This window comes from Hippoglossus stenolepis, chromosome 10 (assembly GCF_022539355.2).
Source record: "Hippoglossus stenolepis isolate QCI-W04-F060 chromosome 10, HSTE1.2, whole genome shotgun sequence".
NCBI lineage: Eukaryota > Metazoa > Chordata > Actinopteri > Pleuronectiformes > Pleuronectidae > Hippoglossus > Hippoglossus stenolepis.
Window position 1 is genome coordinate 14,341,022 of NC_061492.1, and position 16,514 is coordinate 14,357,535.

General features: G+C 42.2%; 2 protein-coding genes across 5 annotated transcripts; one reads left to right on the forward strand and one right to left on the reverse strand.

The window, feature by feature from the left end:
• The first annotated feature begins 470 nt into the window (after positions 1-470).
• Positions 471-9,236, forward strand: dlst (dihydrolipoamide S-succinyltransferase). The gene is made up of 15 exons (XM_035168358.2): positions 471-627; positions 1,577-1,610; positions 1,720-1,759; positions 2,560-2,621; positions 2,723-2,797; positions 2,915-2,970; positions 4,061-4,169; positions 4,303-4,476; positions 4,660-4,745; positions 4,873-4,970; positions 6,647-6,777; positions 7,158-7,231; positions 7,336-7,419; positions 7,509-7,676; positions 8,539-9,236. Exons 1-15 carry the CDS (start codon positions 565-567, stop codon positions 8,671-8,673), a joined length of 1,389 nt encoding a protein of 462 aa, XP_035024249.1. The 5' UTR covers positions 471-564; the 3' UTR covers positions 8,674-9,236.
• Positions 9,237-9,675: 439 nt separating this feature from the next.
• On the reverse strand, positions 9,676-16,051 carry rps6kl1 (ribosomal protein S6 kinase-like 1). Of its 4 annotated transcripts, none has more exons than XM_035167194.1 (12): positions 15,910-16,051; positions 15,118-15,231; positions 14,803-14,977; positions 14,390-14,514; positions 13,808-13,900; positions 13,656-13,703; positions 12,973-13,105; positions 11,027-12,466; positions 10,843-10,932; positions 10,570-10,652; positions 10,131-10,226; positions 9,676-10,012 (listed from the first exon to the last, which is right to left on the reverse strand). In XM_035167194.1, the coding sequence occupies exons 3-12, from the start codon at positions 14,936-14,938 to the stop codon at positions 9,902-9,904; spliced, it is 2,355 nt and encodes a 784-aa protein (XP_035023085.1). In that variant the 5' UTR covers positions 14,939-14,977; positions 15,118-15,231; positions 15,910-16,051; the 3' UTR covers positions 9,676-9,901. The 4 variants fall into 4 exon arrangements, with proteins under 4 accessions (XP_035023085.1, XP_035023087.1, XP_035023088.1 ...); XM_035167196.2 differs by lacking the exon at positions 15,910-16,051 and adding an exon at positions 15,696-15,852; XM_035167197.1 differs by lacking the exons at positions 14,803-14,977; positions 15,118-15,231; positions 15,910-16,051 and having other exon boundaries at positions 13,808-13,892.
• Positions 16,052-16,514: the final 463 nt, after the last annotated feature.

Sequence of the window (16,514 nt, forward strand, 5' to 3'; positions counted from 1 at the left end):
ATTCCATTATTTTGTATTATATTCTACTATAATTGATTCTGTTGTAGTTTAATTTATTCTATTATTTTTCATTCTATTCTACTAAAATGTATTCTATTCTATTCTATGTTTTTATCTAGCTACTTGTAGGCATTATCTAATCTGAAATTACTCTGAATATTCTATTCTATGATTTTATATTATTACATGTAAATATAATTTTGTGGTTATACTCCTCTCCTCTCCTCTCCTCTCCTCTCCTCTCCTCTCCTCTCCTCTCCTCTCCTCTCCTCTCATCTCCTCTCTCCAATGTTTTTATATAGAATGTAATCTGTAGGTTTCTTGTATATTTGGCTGCATGTGTATTTATACTTCATTTGCAGAGCACCCAGCAGATTGTAGTGTGGAGGAGCAGAGGAGTAGAGGAGCAGAGAAGATCAGGGGCCGATCCCCCTAATTACTCCCCCTCTCCTCCCCCCCTCCGCTCGGAGCTCTTGGTTTCTCCCACTCCACTTCCTCGTGTCTCTCCTGTCGGTACGTCCCGCAGCTTCCTCTCCGCGGACGGGCTGCTGTCACACAGCCACCATGTTGTCCCAGTCCCGGTGTCTCACCAGGAATTTCGGCCGCTCCCTCTCTGCCCTCCGCCAGGTAGGCACCGAGCAGACCGACGCGGGTTAAAGGCTGACGGGATAAACTCCTGTCTCTCTGCGGCTGTCAGAGCTAGCGTTAGCGTTAGCATTAGCCAGCTGGCTGCTGTAGGCCGCGGTCAGGCCGTAACATTGTGAGCCAAGGGCAGTCTGACACTTCCTCACACAAGTCCCTGCGGTGGCAAGTGTTCACGGCTACAGCAGGGACTTTGTGTCCACTGTGTCTCATATTGTGACACTAATATTAAAGGTTCAACCAAAGCAGAGAGACCCCCGGGAAATGTTCGTCTTACTTGACGCAAACTTATCTAGTGACATTTAGCCAGCTAGCAAGAACATGCTAGCCATGCCAAGCTAACTGTATGATAAGCTAAACTAGCTGCCTTTAGCTGTCATGCTGAGGTCATATTGTGGTTTATGGGAGATAGTGACACCCAGTTTAGCTCATTTATGTAACTTGAGTGTTACGTTTGTCTTTCAGACTTTCTGTAGTTGTTTAAAATCTAATTCTGCAAAGTCAAAAGTCTGTAGAGATCATTTTTTAAAGGGTTAAATTGTCAACAAGCTGTAATGCAGGTTTTAAATAAGCTGCACAGACTCACACATTCACAACATACACATGCATACAGATACATATATGAATGTGCATTTGCTGGTTAAGTTGCCATGTTAACCCACAAGCTACCTGTTAGCTAGTTGTATTGACAATGTCAAAGGTCAACGTCTAATACTGACAACTGACATTTGAACCGACACCACTGATTTCTTTACCTATTGATGACTCTACTGTCACTAATGAATAATCTCCACTGTCAACTATTGTCTCTATGAGCCTTGTTATTATCTTCAAGTCTTCCTTAACCAACTTACAAACATATTCTTGCAGACATAACTGAGGCTTTAGAAAGTCACATTTCAAAGGTTAATATTTGACTCTTGTCTCTTCACAGGGGAATAATGCGTTGGCTCGTCGAGCTTCATCAGGTATGTGTGCTGACTGTTCAAGCATGAAGTCTTTAAGCCAAATCTTTGCTTTTTTAAAGTCCTGCTGCAAGAAGTTATTTATAAGCTTCTCTTGTCCTTCCCCCAACAGCTCTGTCAGCAAGCCATTCTGTCACTTTCAACAACACTGTGTAAGTACATCCAAGCATCTGGCTTTTCTCTTGAGAAAAGGACATTTACTGTCGAAATTCAAGCACATAATCACACCACGTGTATATGATGATGATGAAGAAGTAGTTGTTTTATTGATAGTTGTCACCACAGACGGTGTCATAACTCTGCCACCCATACACTGTCATAAATGTGTTTTTCAATTGTCATCAGTTCCTAACCAATAAATTAGTTTGCTGAAAGTTTATGGGTAAACTGTAAACTATCAAACCTCAATTAAATTAATTTTTCTTAAAAAACATCTTATCCCAAATTTTATTCTATATATTTTGTTGTAGGGTATGTTTTATTCCCTAATATTGGTATCAGCCTCTAATTATCAGTATATGTCTGTCAGCCAGAGGTTGTCTCCAAATTAAATGATGAATCAGAAATGTTTTGTTTGTCCACACAAGTAGGGCTGGGCGATATGACTTCAAATCAATATCATGATTATTTCAAACCTTTTCCTCAATTATGAGTCCACGAAACACTTTTAGAGTTTCAGGGGTAAACAGCGTTGCAGCCAAATCCAATGACTACAACTTCAAACGTAAAAAAACAAAACAGAAAATGCCTCCATACTGCTCCCGTGGCGTCATGCAAGTGTCCGGAAGCCCCGACATTCAAGCCCCGAGGTTATAAAATTCAGTTTCGATACATTTTACATTGCCCAGCCCTACATACAATCCAAATGAAAAGCCACCAATGTTTATCTTAATTGAATGATTCTTATTCTAGTATTTCCATTTCATGCCTGATTTAAATTTTTTCTTTTCAGAAAATCGGATCCGCGATCCAGCATCTTCCAAATCCAGTACTTCAGGACATCTGTAGCCTACAGTATGTTTTACCCAGTATGACTCTTTTTTTACACCTGTGCAGATATGAGGCACAGAAACTGATGTGTGGAGGACTTCATTTCCTTTGACTTGTCTTTGCAGGGGATGAAGTTGTCACAGTCAAGACCCCTGCCTTTGCAGAATCTGTCACAGAAGGGGACGTAAGGTGGGAAAAAGGTAACTCAATTAAAAAAAAATAACATGCATTAGTCTTATCTGATACAACACTGGTCATAACACAACCAGAGTCAACAGACGGTTGTAATGCTAAAACCAAATTTTTGTCCCCTGCAGCTGTTGGAGACACAGTCTTAGAGGATGAGGTGGTGTGCGAAATTGAGACGGATAAGGTACATTTTATTAAATCTTATTCAAAGGGTTGCCATCGGTCCTTTAAAATTCTTGAAAGTTTGTGAATCTCAATCAAGGCCTTGAAAGTTTTTGAAAACAGACATTTAGTCCCCTCCAGAAATTAGTTTTTGTCATACACTGAAGACGCTTGGGTTTAAAACCAATAGATGAATGAGATAAGAGTTCAAAATTTCAACTTTTATTTCCTGGTATTAATATTGTGTTTGTTGCAGTTGTTTGACTTTAAAGATGCCTTATTAGTATTGAGAATAGCAGCCTTCAAAGGTTTAACCAGGTTTTATCATCAAAATTATATTGTACATAAGTTGTTTATCCTAGTTTGGCCTTGATAATGGTAATGAAATTATGTTATCATAAGTGGCATCATGAAGAAGTCACAATGTAGTCAGAAAATGACGTCCTGCATATTTAAAAAATGTGTTTTTCAAGTTATCTCTGATTCCTATTGTCACAACCTAAAGCTTATATCATTTATGATCATATGGTAGGAATGATGTCATATCAATATGAAGTTAGACAATGATGTCATTGTAATGCATTTACTTTTGAAACCAATAATATAAGATGCACAAGCTACATCTTATTTACAATAACCAATCATTATTTAATTACAGCTTGATGATTATTTTTAAATTGTCGCAAATTGTGCATTATTATCATTGGCATTATTTCAAGATAAAAAATATAGCATCAGTTACACATTGCATTTTTGTTTAGGCCATTGAATTTGTGGTAATTGTGCCTGGAAAGTCTTTGAAAAGTCCTTAGGTTTAATGCTTAAGAAGCTGTGGGAACCCTGTGTACAGATTTCATGTTTTTATGCAAGTGAAAGTCCTTGGGAGTATGTTGCACAACAACAATGAGATAATAAGGGCTTGTTGCCTTTTCCCTGATAATTGAATATAAAACTTTAACATAAAATCCTGGAAATATGGTTTTAGATTTCTTTACATTTAAATTCATACATTCGTTAGTTACAAACATGAGAAATTTAGACATGACCTGTACATTTTTACTTTTCTAATTTAAACTTCTCTAATTCAAACTGATTGTTTTGCCTGTCATCAGACCTCAGTGCAGGTTCCCGCTCCTGTTGCTGGAGTGATTGAGGAGCTTTTGATTCCTGATGGAGAAAAAGTCGAGGCGGGAACTCCTCTTTTCAAGCTTAGAAAAGGAGGTCTGTATAATCCAGGAGTGGTACTGAAATATTTACGATATTAACATGGTATAGTCTGATTAATGTGATTATTTATTTATTTATTTATTTATTGACATTTTAATGTTGTAACCATTCACTGCTGTGTCCTAAGCCGTTGCTCCTAAGGCTGCAGAAGCTCCAAAAGCCGAGGCTCCGGCCGCTGCGGCCCCTCCACCACCTTCTGCTGCTGCGCCTCCCCCTCCTCCTCCCTCGGCTGTGGGCCCCATTCCCACAACTATGCCCCCTGTGCCACCTGTGCCAGCACATGCTATGGACATCAAACCAGGTTAGTTTTCATCAGACAGACTGTCTGTGTCATGTGAGAAGTGTTTTGCTTGACATCTGTGCTCTTGACCTCAAGCTTACATGGTTAATCATTGTTTGGGTTTTCTGTAAACACTGGCCTTAACCAGTTTCACTAAACTGATGTCTAGAGGTACTGACTGCTTCTTCATTTATTTTTTCGAAGTTTCAGCCATCAAGCCCACAGCTGCTCGTGCTGCACCAGTGGCCCAAGCAGAGGGCGGAGCTAAAGGAGCCAGGACAGAGAGCAGGGTAAAGTGCAAAAATCACTATGGGGGGGTCCTGATTGCTTTTTTATTTATTTATTGGTCCATTAAAGTAAGAGTAACTGTTTACTGAGACTGGTATTTCTATTAATTCAATTTTTTTTATGATTAAGGTCAAGATGAACCGCATGAGACTAAGAATTGCCCAGAGACTGAAGGAAGCCCAAAGCACCTGTGCTATGTTGACAACGTTTAATGAGGTCGACATGCGGTAGGAAGCTCTAAATTGGTCAACCTACATTATTGAGCCCTCAGACGCACACATCTAATCTGCTCTATTACCCATAGACGTGTTTGATAGTGTGTATTCTCATGCAGTAACAGCATAGTATACATACAGTACACATAGTGTTGGTACATCTCTGTCAAGCTCAAGGCTCAAACAACGCTTGCACAAATTGTTATAGATTGGAATCTGTCCAATCGGAAAAGCTTTTTGAAACCCGATATCCTTTTAAACACTGGAATGTAAATATTTGGTCGTAATGCCATCTAAAACGAAGATAAGAATTGTTAAAACAGGTTTTATTAATTTACAAGGAAATGTTATTGTCTGCACTTGCCCCCTGTGCTGAAGAGGACACTTTGAGGATTTCTTTTCCCCGCAAATGTGTGGTGTCCGCTTTCAGCTATTCAGGGTTTTCTATGTATCCTAATTGGATTGACATTGACGGTCTGGAGGAAGACTTCCCAGGCTAGGGCTCATCTGGAGCCGAAGGAGCTAGTCAGAGCAGGAGGCCGGAGCATCTGCGGGGGCCCACAGAGACCTGCGCTCTGAGTGGAAGAGCTGCCTCAACCGATATGGGCTTTTATGACAGCCCAATAAGATTTACAGGCCCTAGAAAGTGAAGATTTTTATCGCTTCTTCTCTCCTTTCTCGGAGAGTCTGTGTCTTGGGAGTGGCTAATTATGTTAGTGGAGAAATCCTAGAGCTTCAACAGGGTTAGAGACAGGAAAACAAACAATTAAAAAGAGAGATACAAGAGAAAAATGAGCAACGGTGAAACGATTAGCTGGCCAATTTCAGTGGCTTTAATTCACCGTGATCTATCAAAAAGCAAACATACATGATAGCTTACAGGATTTTGTCATATTTGTGATGTCTATCTTTCATAACATGTTTACAATTTTACAGTATTGGTATCTAATTATTTTTGTCTTAAAATTTGTGTTCACTTTATTAGCGAGGGTCATGGGTTGTGCGCTTAAAAACAACAAACTAGTAAACAACTTTAAAATGGTCACACATATTAAAAAGCATTGATGTTACTCCTGAAACAGTTCCCTTCACCTCCATGTAGCACACTTTATCGGCCTGTAGGATGATGGTGGATCAGAGCCCCAGCTGTGAAAGACAACTCAACTTAAATAAATAATAAAATAAATTAGCTATTGTGAAATTAAAAACTAGAATGGCACTCTGTAGAGTACATACCTCCAACAGTCCCCTTATCAAACCACATTTGAATTCACTAGATATGGATTTTTATTTGGATCTGCAACAAATTACTCATACGTAAATTTTTATTTTAGTCCCCTAAACATGCCTGATTTAATCAAGATCCAATTATTCTATTATATCATAAAAGTTTGAAAAAGAAGGGAAAATTCAGAATCTGCCCCCTGAGATTCGGTTCTTTCCTGATCCATACACCAAGTTTAGTGGTAATCCGTCCAAACGACTCAACCAACAAACACACAGGGGTGAAAACATAACCTTCTTGCCAGAGATAACTACATAAAATACCCCATGATTTAGACCCACCATTTGTTTTCTCCTAATTTCTTGGAAATGCACCAAATCCACTATCTTATAGGCTTCAACCTTGCCTCTTGCTTTTCTACTAAGTTGCAAATTGATCTGAATATTTTTCTGTTTCCTTGCAGCAACATCTCAGAGATGAGGACGTCTTACAAAGATGCCTTCCTGAAAAAGCACAACATCAAGTTGGGCTTCATGTCGGCATTTGTGAAGGCTGCTGCCTACGCTCTGGCTGATCAGCCTGCCGTCAATGCTGGTATGGGTTTTTTGTGGTATCAGTTTGACTGTCGTCTTTCCATGTTGGTCACTGCAAGTGTGTGTGGTGAATAGTTTTAAGTTTCGGTATCGTTCACTGACAAACCTCAAAACTCAGCACTAACTTATTTACTGCTCTTATACCAGCCTGACCTATTTAGAGAGACCCCTCCTGCTTCATTGTGGTCTTTCTAAATAGCTCAGGCTGGTATAAGAGCAGTAAATAGGTTAGTTAGTTCTTCTCTGGCTTTTGAAAATCTAAAACAGACTGTCGGTTTCATGTTCCTTGTTCCTGGCATGTAAGAGAAATTATATTTGAGAAAAGGAAATTAATCTGTATTCTTCCAGTTTACAATATTTCTGCTCTTTATGTGTGTGCAGTAATTGATGACACAACCAAAGAGATTGTGTACAGGGACTACGTCGACATCAGTGTGGCTGTGTCCACGCCAAAGGTAAGTCAAGTGGATTATGTTGTAACACTGAGTGTAAGTGCTTGACAGCCCACTCGTCTCTAATGTAAAGGAGAGAGAACTGAATCATGTGACTTCTCTCTCAGGGTCTGGTGGTCCCTGTAATCCGGAACGTGGGGGGAATGAATTTTGCAGACATTGAGAAAACCATCAATTTGTTGGGAGAAAAGGTAATATTTCCTATTATTAAATATTCTGTTCATTTTTCTTGGTTTTCCTCAACATGTGACTAGCTCTAATTGTGATTGTGTGTTTGTAGGCTCGTAAGAATGAGCTGGCTGTTGAGGACATGGACGGAGGAACCTTCACCATCAGTAACGGTGGCGTGTTTGGGTCCATGTTCGGGACGCCCATTATCAACCCACCACAGTCCGCTATTTTAGGCATGCATGGCATCTTTGACAGGCCTGTGGCAGTCGATGGCAAGGTTTGTTTCCTCAATGCTAAACATATAAACACGCAATGGTGTGCAAAAAAGGCGACAATGTTCTTAGAAGTAGAATAGTCACGTACAGATTCAGGTGAAAACTGATTGGAAATGAAGTAGCAGTGATTCAGTAGATACACTTGATCTGAATTTGACAAAAGAAGTGTTTGAGCCAATGGACCACAATTTAGTTCCAGCCAAAGAGTCGGTCACGGTCTGGATCAAACTGAACCAGTTAGTTTGCAATGTGAAAGGTTGAGGGATAGTTGAGACATTTGGACCAACTGCAGAAATGTGAGACTTCTTTAAACAATAGAAGAAAAAAAAGAAGCAGAAGTCTCACTGGTCTTCAGACACTGAGATTTCCTGGTTCGGAGGATGCTCCTGAAGTTGTTGGTGCTGGTAGTAACACCATAATGACATCACAGTGGTGACGCAATGAACCAGCTCATTCATTTTCTCCATTCAAATGGAAAGACTGCTGCTACGTTACAAGTGAGAATCAGGTTTTCTTTTGTTTTTTCAATGAAAATGTTCCTGCTTGTGGTAGCTGCAAAATCAGGGAGGTAATTAAGCAGCAAGTTGGACATATTGAAGAGGGGTCTTATCTTTATTTTCACGAAAATTTGGCATTGAGAGAATGAACAATAGATTAGAGCTGCAGCTTAATTTTCATTATCGAATAATCATTAATTTACAAATAGTTGCCCGTTATTTTCTCAATTGAATAATTCACCTATTATTCAGCTGTACAATAGATGTATATCAAATCAAGCTTGTTTATTTATTGTCTTTGTGAAGCTAATGGAAATGTCCAGCTGTAGTATAAGGAATTTGTCTCTGTGACGTTTCCCTTGTGCAGGTGGAGATCCGTCCCATGATGTACGTCGCCCTGACGTACGATCATCGTCTGATTGACGGAAGAGAGGCCGTCACTTTCCTGCGCAAGATCAAGTCGGTGGTGGAGGACCCCAGGGTGCTGCTCCTTGACATGTGAACCCTTGTGAACTCCAGGCCCAACCAAACAAACCATCCTACAACAGTGGCTGTTCTCACCTGATGAACATTACCGTAAACTGCAGATGATATATTGTTGTGTTGGTTAAATATAGAAAAGAGGAACAGTTGGGATGTGCGATGGACATTTTGTAAGACTGGCAGTGATTAATATGTTGGTGCTGTTGAGGATAATGTCAGGGTCGGGTTTCTGTGGTGCTGGTGTCTAGATCAAAAAGAAAAGGATGTTCTATTACACATGTGCGCTATATGTCATTTTCTACATTCAACTAAATGAAATGTCACCTTATTGTGAGATGAATGGCAAATATAGTTCAAACTGCATAGTGTCATTTCATAATTTTGGTTGAGAGAACAATGAGCACATATTTGGGCTTTAAACAAAGAAACACTTGCTGAAAATGTCAGAAGTGACAAAATCCTCCTCAGAATTGATGCCATCTGTTTTACAAACACGAGGAAAGATCTTTTAATGCTGTGTAAGAAAGACTATTTAAGAAAAAATTAAGTTTTAAACAATAAAAACTGCATTACTCACCTGTAGGTATTGTCTTGGACTTCTTCTGTGCTCTCATATTGAGTTTCGTTAAATACATTTATAAGAATATACCCAGGGCATAAATTGTTGGTTTATCCTTTTTAAATATACAAACAAAGTTGTTGCATTTCCTTATGCAAAATTCATTATTAAGAGATAATTACCAGTTCTCCCAACTGATTCATTTTAGAATCTTTCTTTTGAGGTTTATCTCTTAACTCTTCATCTGTTCAGGATCATACATGACTTGTTTTTAACCAATGACTCGAGTTTTTAACAACAAACATAGATATACAATGTAATTTATTGCCAATATCCTTGTTTTTCCACAATATTTGATGGCGGACAGTCCAAAAATCTTGAAATCTGAATTTATAGGTGGCATCAGTTTTCATGCATGATGCCAATGAAGCTGAAATGCTGAAATCTCACATTGACTCAAGCTCAAAGTTTAGTGTAATAAATTTATTTGTGTCATGTTTTGTCAGGGACATTAGTGACCAGTTTTAATGTTTCTGTTTTTATTATGGTTTCTCTTCGGGAAGCTCACGACGCAAAGAGAACCAGGGTCTGGTGCTGCATCCGTGGCCTCTCGAGGATACTTGGACTCAGGGGAGTGTTCATCTCAGAGTTCAGAAAAAAGGGATCACAGGTGCAGTGGCCGCACCTGCTAGCAGCTCAGAGCTTTCCACGAGACACCACTGAAGAAGGGATGGCACTTAATGTCACTCACACCTCCACCTCCAGAACCCAGGCGATAGCCGGCATCGAACTGAAGCAGCTGTAGGAGAGAGGAGAGGAGATATTGTTGGATCGTTCACTGTGTACGTGAGTGCGTTTTGTAAATTCATTTAATTGAACATGAAAGCCTTGTGGGTGTGTGAGGCCTCGGATCTGACCTCGGTGAGCAGAGATGCAGCTGCAGCGCTCAGGTGGTCGGGGATCAGCAGCTGGGTGTGAGAATGGATTCCTGCTGGGTGGAGCTGCCACAGTGGCTGCAGGCACAGTGAACAGAGAAGCCATGATTGTAGAAATAATGCACAATGATAAAATAAGACAGAACATACTCGTAGTGTGTTTATACAGTAATTCTAATGCCTATGATTTATTCTGCCTAATATGTTTTTATTATTTAATTTTTATTATATTTTGGTTAATTTAAATAATTTCAACTCAGGCACTTGATTGCAATTTATGATTAGCGCATATTTTATTGTGTTTTCTTTTAACTTTTCATATGTGCACATGGGACCTGAGGGACGCACTCTCATTCCTCTGTCTGTTTTACAGTTATGGCTGAAATTAGATACATATACTTCACACTTGCTCTCTGCTCACCATTCCTGTCAGAAGTTCAAACAACAAGGCCCCAAGACTCCACCAGTCACAAGCCTCCGTTACCCTGGACACTCCACCGATCTCTGTCGACAAACAAAAACACTTGTTGGGGTGTATTCATGCACCTTTCTTTAAAAAATGTCTTTGTTTCTCTAGTGTGGCTCTTTATTTCCATGCAATGTGCAGCACTTGTGCTCATAAACAAAGTGCACAAACTATATCTTGCCACTAGGGGGCAGATTACACCAGGGAACAACCACGCTATAGTTTTACCTGGAGCACAGTACATCTGTTCCATGGCTGTGGAGCTAATCTCGGTCTGAACCTCACTCCACTGGCCGAAAAACGTCAAACACACCTTCCCTGTGAAAAACATTGCAAAATATAAAAAGTTATTTTGTTGGTTTTCCCCCCCCCTTCATGTAGTCTTGCGATACAGGCACTTTGACAAACTCACCGTTGCTGGTGAGCAGAACATTTCTAGGGTTGAGGTCCCGACACAGGACGCCCTGCTGATGCAGACTCTCCAGGGCCAACAGGATCTGTGCCCCCCACACACGCACCTCCGCCTCGGGAAGCCCCCAGCAGGTCTGCATGGCCTGGCCTGTGGGCCGCGAGGACTTGACAGGGAAGCGAGGCAGGTGGCACCAGCCGTCCACCTCAATGATCTGGTCCTCCCCCAGCCCCTCCGATTCCTCTGATCTAAAGAAGGCATCCTTATAGTCCTCCCTCCTCTGGGCTCCAGAGGAGAACCAGCCCATAAATGATCCATCCTTTGCAGGTGCCACCTTCTCTCTGGGACTCAATTCGTAGGCTTCCTCTACTCCCTCTCTTACCTCACTGGGACATGCTTCCCCTCTGTGTTTCCCCCCTGAGAGGGTCCAAGGGGCCCTTGACTGTGTCCCCTGTTTCCCTGACGTGCATTGGTAGAGCGAGGCAGAACCAGGCCGGGAGTTTTCTGAGGTAATGTTTGTGTCTGTGTGGTCAGAAAACACTGCTCTGTCCGTGCTCCTGATGACCACCATACCGCTTCCCTCCTCTATGGTCGGGCTGCTGCTGTCCTGATTCGAGTCTGTTACTATGTCTGCAGAGCTAGCACTTAAAAGTGAACCCTGGTTGGAGCCATTGGTATCCCATGATGCCCTGCCTCGAATCTGGGTTTGGCAATGGAGAGGGAGATGCAAAATGGCCGGGGAAGAACTCAAACCATTGTATTCGCTATTTCCTGCTTTTATAAATGAGGTCTTGTTTGTCTGAGGTGCAGTTTGTCCCAGCGTGCTCTGTACGTCACCGTCGCTCACTGCATAGGGGTTTACTTTCTCGCAGATGTGCGCTGGGTCCGCAGCTTTCCAAGCCACCTCGAACTCCGAACTGCACTCTATCAGTCCCATCGCAGCTTTCTGTTGGTGGAGCTCTGACATGACGTCCAGAGCTTGGCTGACGCGGGAGCAAGAGAGAGGAAGAGCCGGCGTTTCCTGAGTTTCGCCGCAGTGCAAACACAAACTAGGGGCAGGTGGATGGATGGAAGTGTTGACCTGCGTCCTCGGAGAGCCGGGCTGCAGAGTCAATCGATCGAGCCTGCTGTAAAACGATGCTGCCGAGCGTGTGTTCTGCAGACAGCCCGTCTCCTCGATGTAGGAGTGAGTACCGCAGCTCTCCACGCGCTGCTGGGTCTCGTCCCATGACGTGGGGAAGTCTGTGTCTGGGCTCTCATCAGTTAATTTCTCCAGAATCCCCCCTGTGCCACCTTTGGTGTTGTGCTGGTAGTCTGTGCTGATTGTGGGAGAGGTGTAGCTGGTTTTCAGCTTGATGCTGTGCTGACCAGAGGTGAAGCAGTCTGGGTGTTCCTTGGCTTTCTCATTCCTCAGCTTGTGCAGTTTGGAGAAGATCCTCCCACCTAGGATGATAGAGGGCAGTTAAACAAAACAGTAATGCATTTCAGTGTGACCTCTGCAAAGGAGGTTATATTTGACTTTGTTATTTAGCAGGATTACACGAAAAACTACAAAACCGTTTTCCATTGACATTCAATTTTGTGAAGGGGTGAGGTATGACCAGAGGATAAGCCTATTAAATTTTGGTGAAGTTCCAAATCGGGGTGGGCGGATCCAGCAAATAAAAAAAAAAGTATTTGTATAACGTTGCAATATAAGGCGTTTGTTGACATTTTCACTGATTTCCAAGGGAATAATTCATGAATCAGGATAAAAAAAATATTCAGGCATACTTAGGAAACGGATATGTATAAGTGTCTGCAATTTGGTGCTGACTGAATTTAAGGGAACTATTGGACTTTGGTGGAGATATGCAGTCTACTGAGTGCAATTGCAGTTGCTAATACGACTCTGTGATTAAATGCATTATGAAAAAAAATACCTCACAGTCCACCCAATACTGACTCACCTTTGACATGCTCCAGATGCAGGTACACAGCGTCCTCGCTGACGTAATACCTCAGCAACTTAACCATGTATGGCACCCCCTGAGGAATGATGGTGGACTGATCCCTGCTCTCCCAGCTCGACTTGACCAGACTCTGCAAGAACACACACATGTAATGACTAATCCATTCAGGAAAAGGGAAATACTGAGGCTTGAGCCCGCTGCAGTGTCATATCAATGAAGACAAAACTGCCCAAAAGAGGTAAATATGTATTTTTTTAGAAAGGCAAAAGTATCTGCATTAATATAGGAAAAATAATGTATATTACTATATACTAAATGTTGGGGGATACATGACAGCTTGGATTGCCTCCTTTAGAGATTAGTATCTTTCTGTTGCAGTGTCTCCCTGGAGACTGAAATTTGAGCTGCAGCTGCTCTGGCTAAAAGCGTGAGAGCTCTCAGGCAGATCAATGCTGGGTAATACTCAGGGAGACAGGATGGAGGAAGCTCCCATCAACTGGCCTGCCACAAAATTTGAAAAAAGACTGATTTGAGGCCAGATGGCGAACCCCCACTGTGAGAGGATAGATGTAGGAGGACTTGTGTTTGATTTAAATGTAAAGTAATTCAGTGAAATTCCCACTCATTTAGGCTGGACTTCATTGTTTTCTCTTGTTTAGTGTCCATGGAGGAAAACTCACCTTTACCACAAATGTCTCCTTGTTGACCATACTTTGGACAATCAGGACCTGTGGGATAAAAATTAAACTTTTTGTTACTATTGGAAAGCAGCTGAATCTCTACTGTACATTTCACAAAGTGTCACATAAAGACTCAAGAACGTCCGTCTCACCTTATCGCTCACTCCGACCACCTTACACATCTCCAGATCCTCCACGGGCGAACTCAAGTGTCTGATTGGACGGAATCTCAGACTGCTGTAACCCTGGTGATAAGAGTCACATAGAGTACTAGTGGTAGTGCACATTGCAACCAAGAATTGTGTTGTGTTTCACAATATTTGAGAAATATTAGCATGAACTAGAATGCCACTCAGCACCTCCACCAAGGCCCAACAGTCCCCTTATGAAACCAGATTTAAATGAACTTTATCTGTATTTTCATTTGGATCTGCACCAAATTTGCACACACTGATAAATATCACTTCCTTAAACATGCCTGACTTTTTAAATCAAGATCCTTGAATAATTTCTGAAAAATTGTTGTTGAAAAACGCACCATCTAGTAACAAAGTAAAAAAAACTTCCTGGATCCGCCCCCTGATCCAGAGCCAACACTAAATGTAACGGGTTCTTCCCTGACCCAAAACACATCCTTCCACCAAGTTTCATGATAGAAGTTTTTCTATTATCCTGCTAACTATCAGACAGACAGAAAAACAATGAAAACTTAAAGCTCACAGTGATTCTCTTACCCCTAAATGAGAGCTTCCCTTCCCAAGGTTATCCTGCAGATGTGTAATGAAGATTTCCTCAGCTCGCTTCAGATACTGGGTTGTCTTCCTCTTCACAGCTTCCCGCCGTTCTTTGTTCGGGTCCACTGTTCGACAGTTAAACTCAATCAGACACCAGCAGAATGCAGTAGCTCTCGGAAAAGAATAGTTTGACGAGTCAAGACTCTGTCCTGAATCCTTTGGTCCAGGATAAGAGGCAATAACACACAGCTACTATTGACACTGAGGGGAAGACTGTGTTTAACCTTTGGTTTGTGACTTCCTGTTTTTATTCTTGCCCATGATTCCATCATGTGCCTTGTGCAAACACGCCTCTTTTAAATTCCTCATTCCCTGTCACAGTTTGGCATAAAAAAAAAAATACATCCACTTACACTGAACTCCATTCAGCAGTAAGTCCACCCCGTTCTTATAGTAACTGAAAGCTGCCTCGTAGTCCTCATTGACCTCGCTGTCCAACGCCATGCGGATCTGTTTGGCCGCCTCCACCAGGTAGTCTCTCTTTGCCATGGCTGCCTTGTTTTTGGACCAGTCAAGGTCCAGCTAGGCCTGGATGGATAAATTGTTGGGCTTAATTCAGACTTTGCAGACAGTTGAGTTATAATCACGCTGTTTTTATGAAATTAGAAAAAGAAGGTGAATGTTACTGCTGCTGCTCGAAGCTCGTTGATGTATAGTTTGGTTCTCACCTTTGCTCCCTGGTCTTATCAACACCAGCACACATCTCTACAGTCTCTAGTCCCTGGGCTCAGCGCGGCCCCAGCGACTCCACGGCTCAGGTCCTTGCAGCAGATCATGATCGTCTGAGGCAGTGGAAACAAAGAGTTAACCTCCAGACCAGCACAGGAAGTGAATGCAAGCGTGTGCCTACTATTTCTAATGAATGGAAAGAAGCAGGGGTGCAAAGTCCAAGATGACAGTGAGATGACTCAGAACACTGTCACCCTTGTTTTCTTTCTTAGCATGTCTGAGGTTAATGACATATTCATGTGTTCCCTGCAGGACGATTAAAGCCTAAAGATCACACCTTACTACTATTAAACCATGCATTTGTGTATAGAGACTGTGGATACATACATACACATGTGGTTGTCCACCCACACACTTTGACAAATCACATGAAATGGACTATTTCCGAAAGGCAAATATATTCTTTACTAACAAGCATGTTTAGAATAATTATTTGTCACATGAAACAAATACAATACAGGTCAGACAGTGGATGTAAAATACAATGTCCCTTTCCTACACACAAACACATACACACCCAATTCTGGTCACAGTCATGGAGGCAACATCCTCTAAGGAGTGTTATGAAACACAGAAAGCCATCTTCAGCCTTCTCCATTATCTTCTGAACATGCATTTCCAAAACCTCTGGATGAGCAGCCCCCCCATGTTGAATAAATGCACAAATAGCACAAAAAAACAGGCGTGTACACACAGAAACACACACACACACACACACACACACACTGTACCTGATGTGAGGCGAGCATGCCCTGGATCCTCCGCCCCAGCAGCAGCAGCAGCATCAGCAGCCGAAGCCCATGTCTCCATCAGCATCAACACACTCATCCCACGAACAGGAGAGGAGGAGAGAGAACCAGGCGAGGCCGCCGATTGGCTCAGCATGATGTCACTTCAGGGTACCATTTCGCACAAGGCGCTCACGACCCCTCCTCTTAACGTGAGAGATGCTGTCTGATTTAAAGAGACAGTGCTATTTTTGTATGAAGGCCATTTTCATCCCTGGCTTTTACTTCTAAAATGGACTGTGTTCGGCTTGCAGTGTTGACTGGTGGCAGATCCCACAGAGGAATTTACCCTTTTGTAAAAGAATCATGCATCCCTGCTTTTTGCTTTGTTGTCAGCCGTCCACTGGATCACCCTGCCCATGAATCTATAATCTGCTGGGTCTTGGTGCTCAGTACCAGATGGAGCGAGGCTCTAACCACAGCACAAAGGAGAGTCATCTCCACCCCAGGGGAGGGCCAGAGGGGGGGAGGGAGCTCCAGCATGGAGCAGGAGGGGAGGAGAGGGAGGGGTGTTCATCAGATGTTGCAACTGCACCCGAAAACCCCCC

What these genes read in the sequence shown, in the direction of transcription:
- dlst (XM_035168358.2), top strand. Translation starts at nt 565, where the DNA reads ATGTTGTCCCAGTCCCGGTGTCTCACCAGGAATTTCGGCCGCTCCCTC. An exon ending in GGACGTAAGGTGGGAAAAAG is followed by an intron (nt 2,798 to 2,914) that starts GTAACTCAATTA and finishes TGTCCCCTGCAG; the next exon opens with CTGTTGGAGACACAGTCTTA. An exon ending in TCAGCCTGCCGTCAATGCTG is followed by an intron (nt 6,778 to 7,157) that starts GTATGGGTTTTT and finishes ATGTGTGTGCAG; the next exon opens with TAATTGATGACACAACCAAA.
- rps6kl1 (XM_035167194.1), bottom strand. Translation starts at nt 14,938, where the DNA reads ATGGCAAAGAGAGACTACCTGGTGGAGGCGGCCAAACAGATCCGCATG. An exon ending in GCATCTGGAGCATGTCAAAG is followed by an intron (nt 12,467 to 12,972) that starts GTGAGTCAGTAT and finishes CTATCATCCTAG; the next exon opens with GTGGGAGGATCTTCTCCAAA. An exon ending in CTGCATCTCTGCTCACCGAG is followed by an intron (nt 10,013 to 10,130) that starts GTCAGATCCGAG and finishes TCTCTCCTACAG; the next exon opens with CTGCTTCAGTTCGATGCCGG.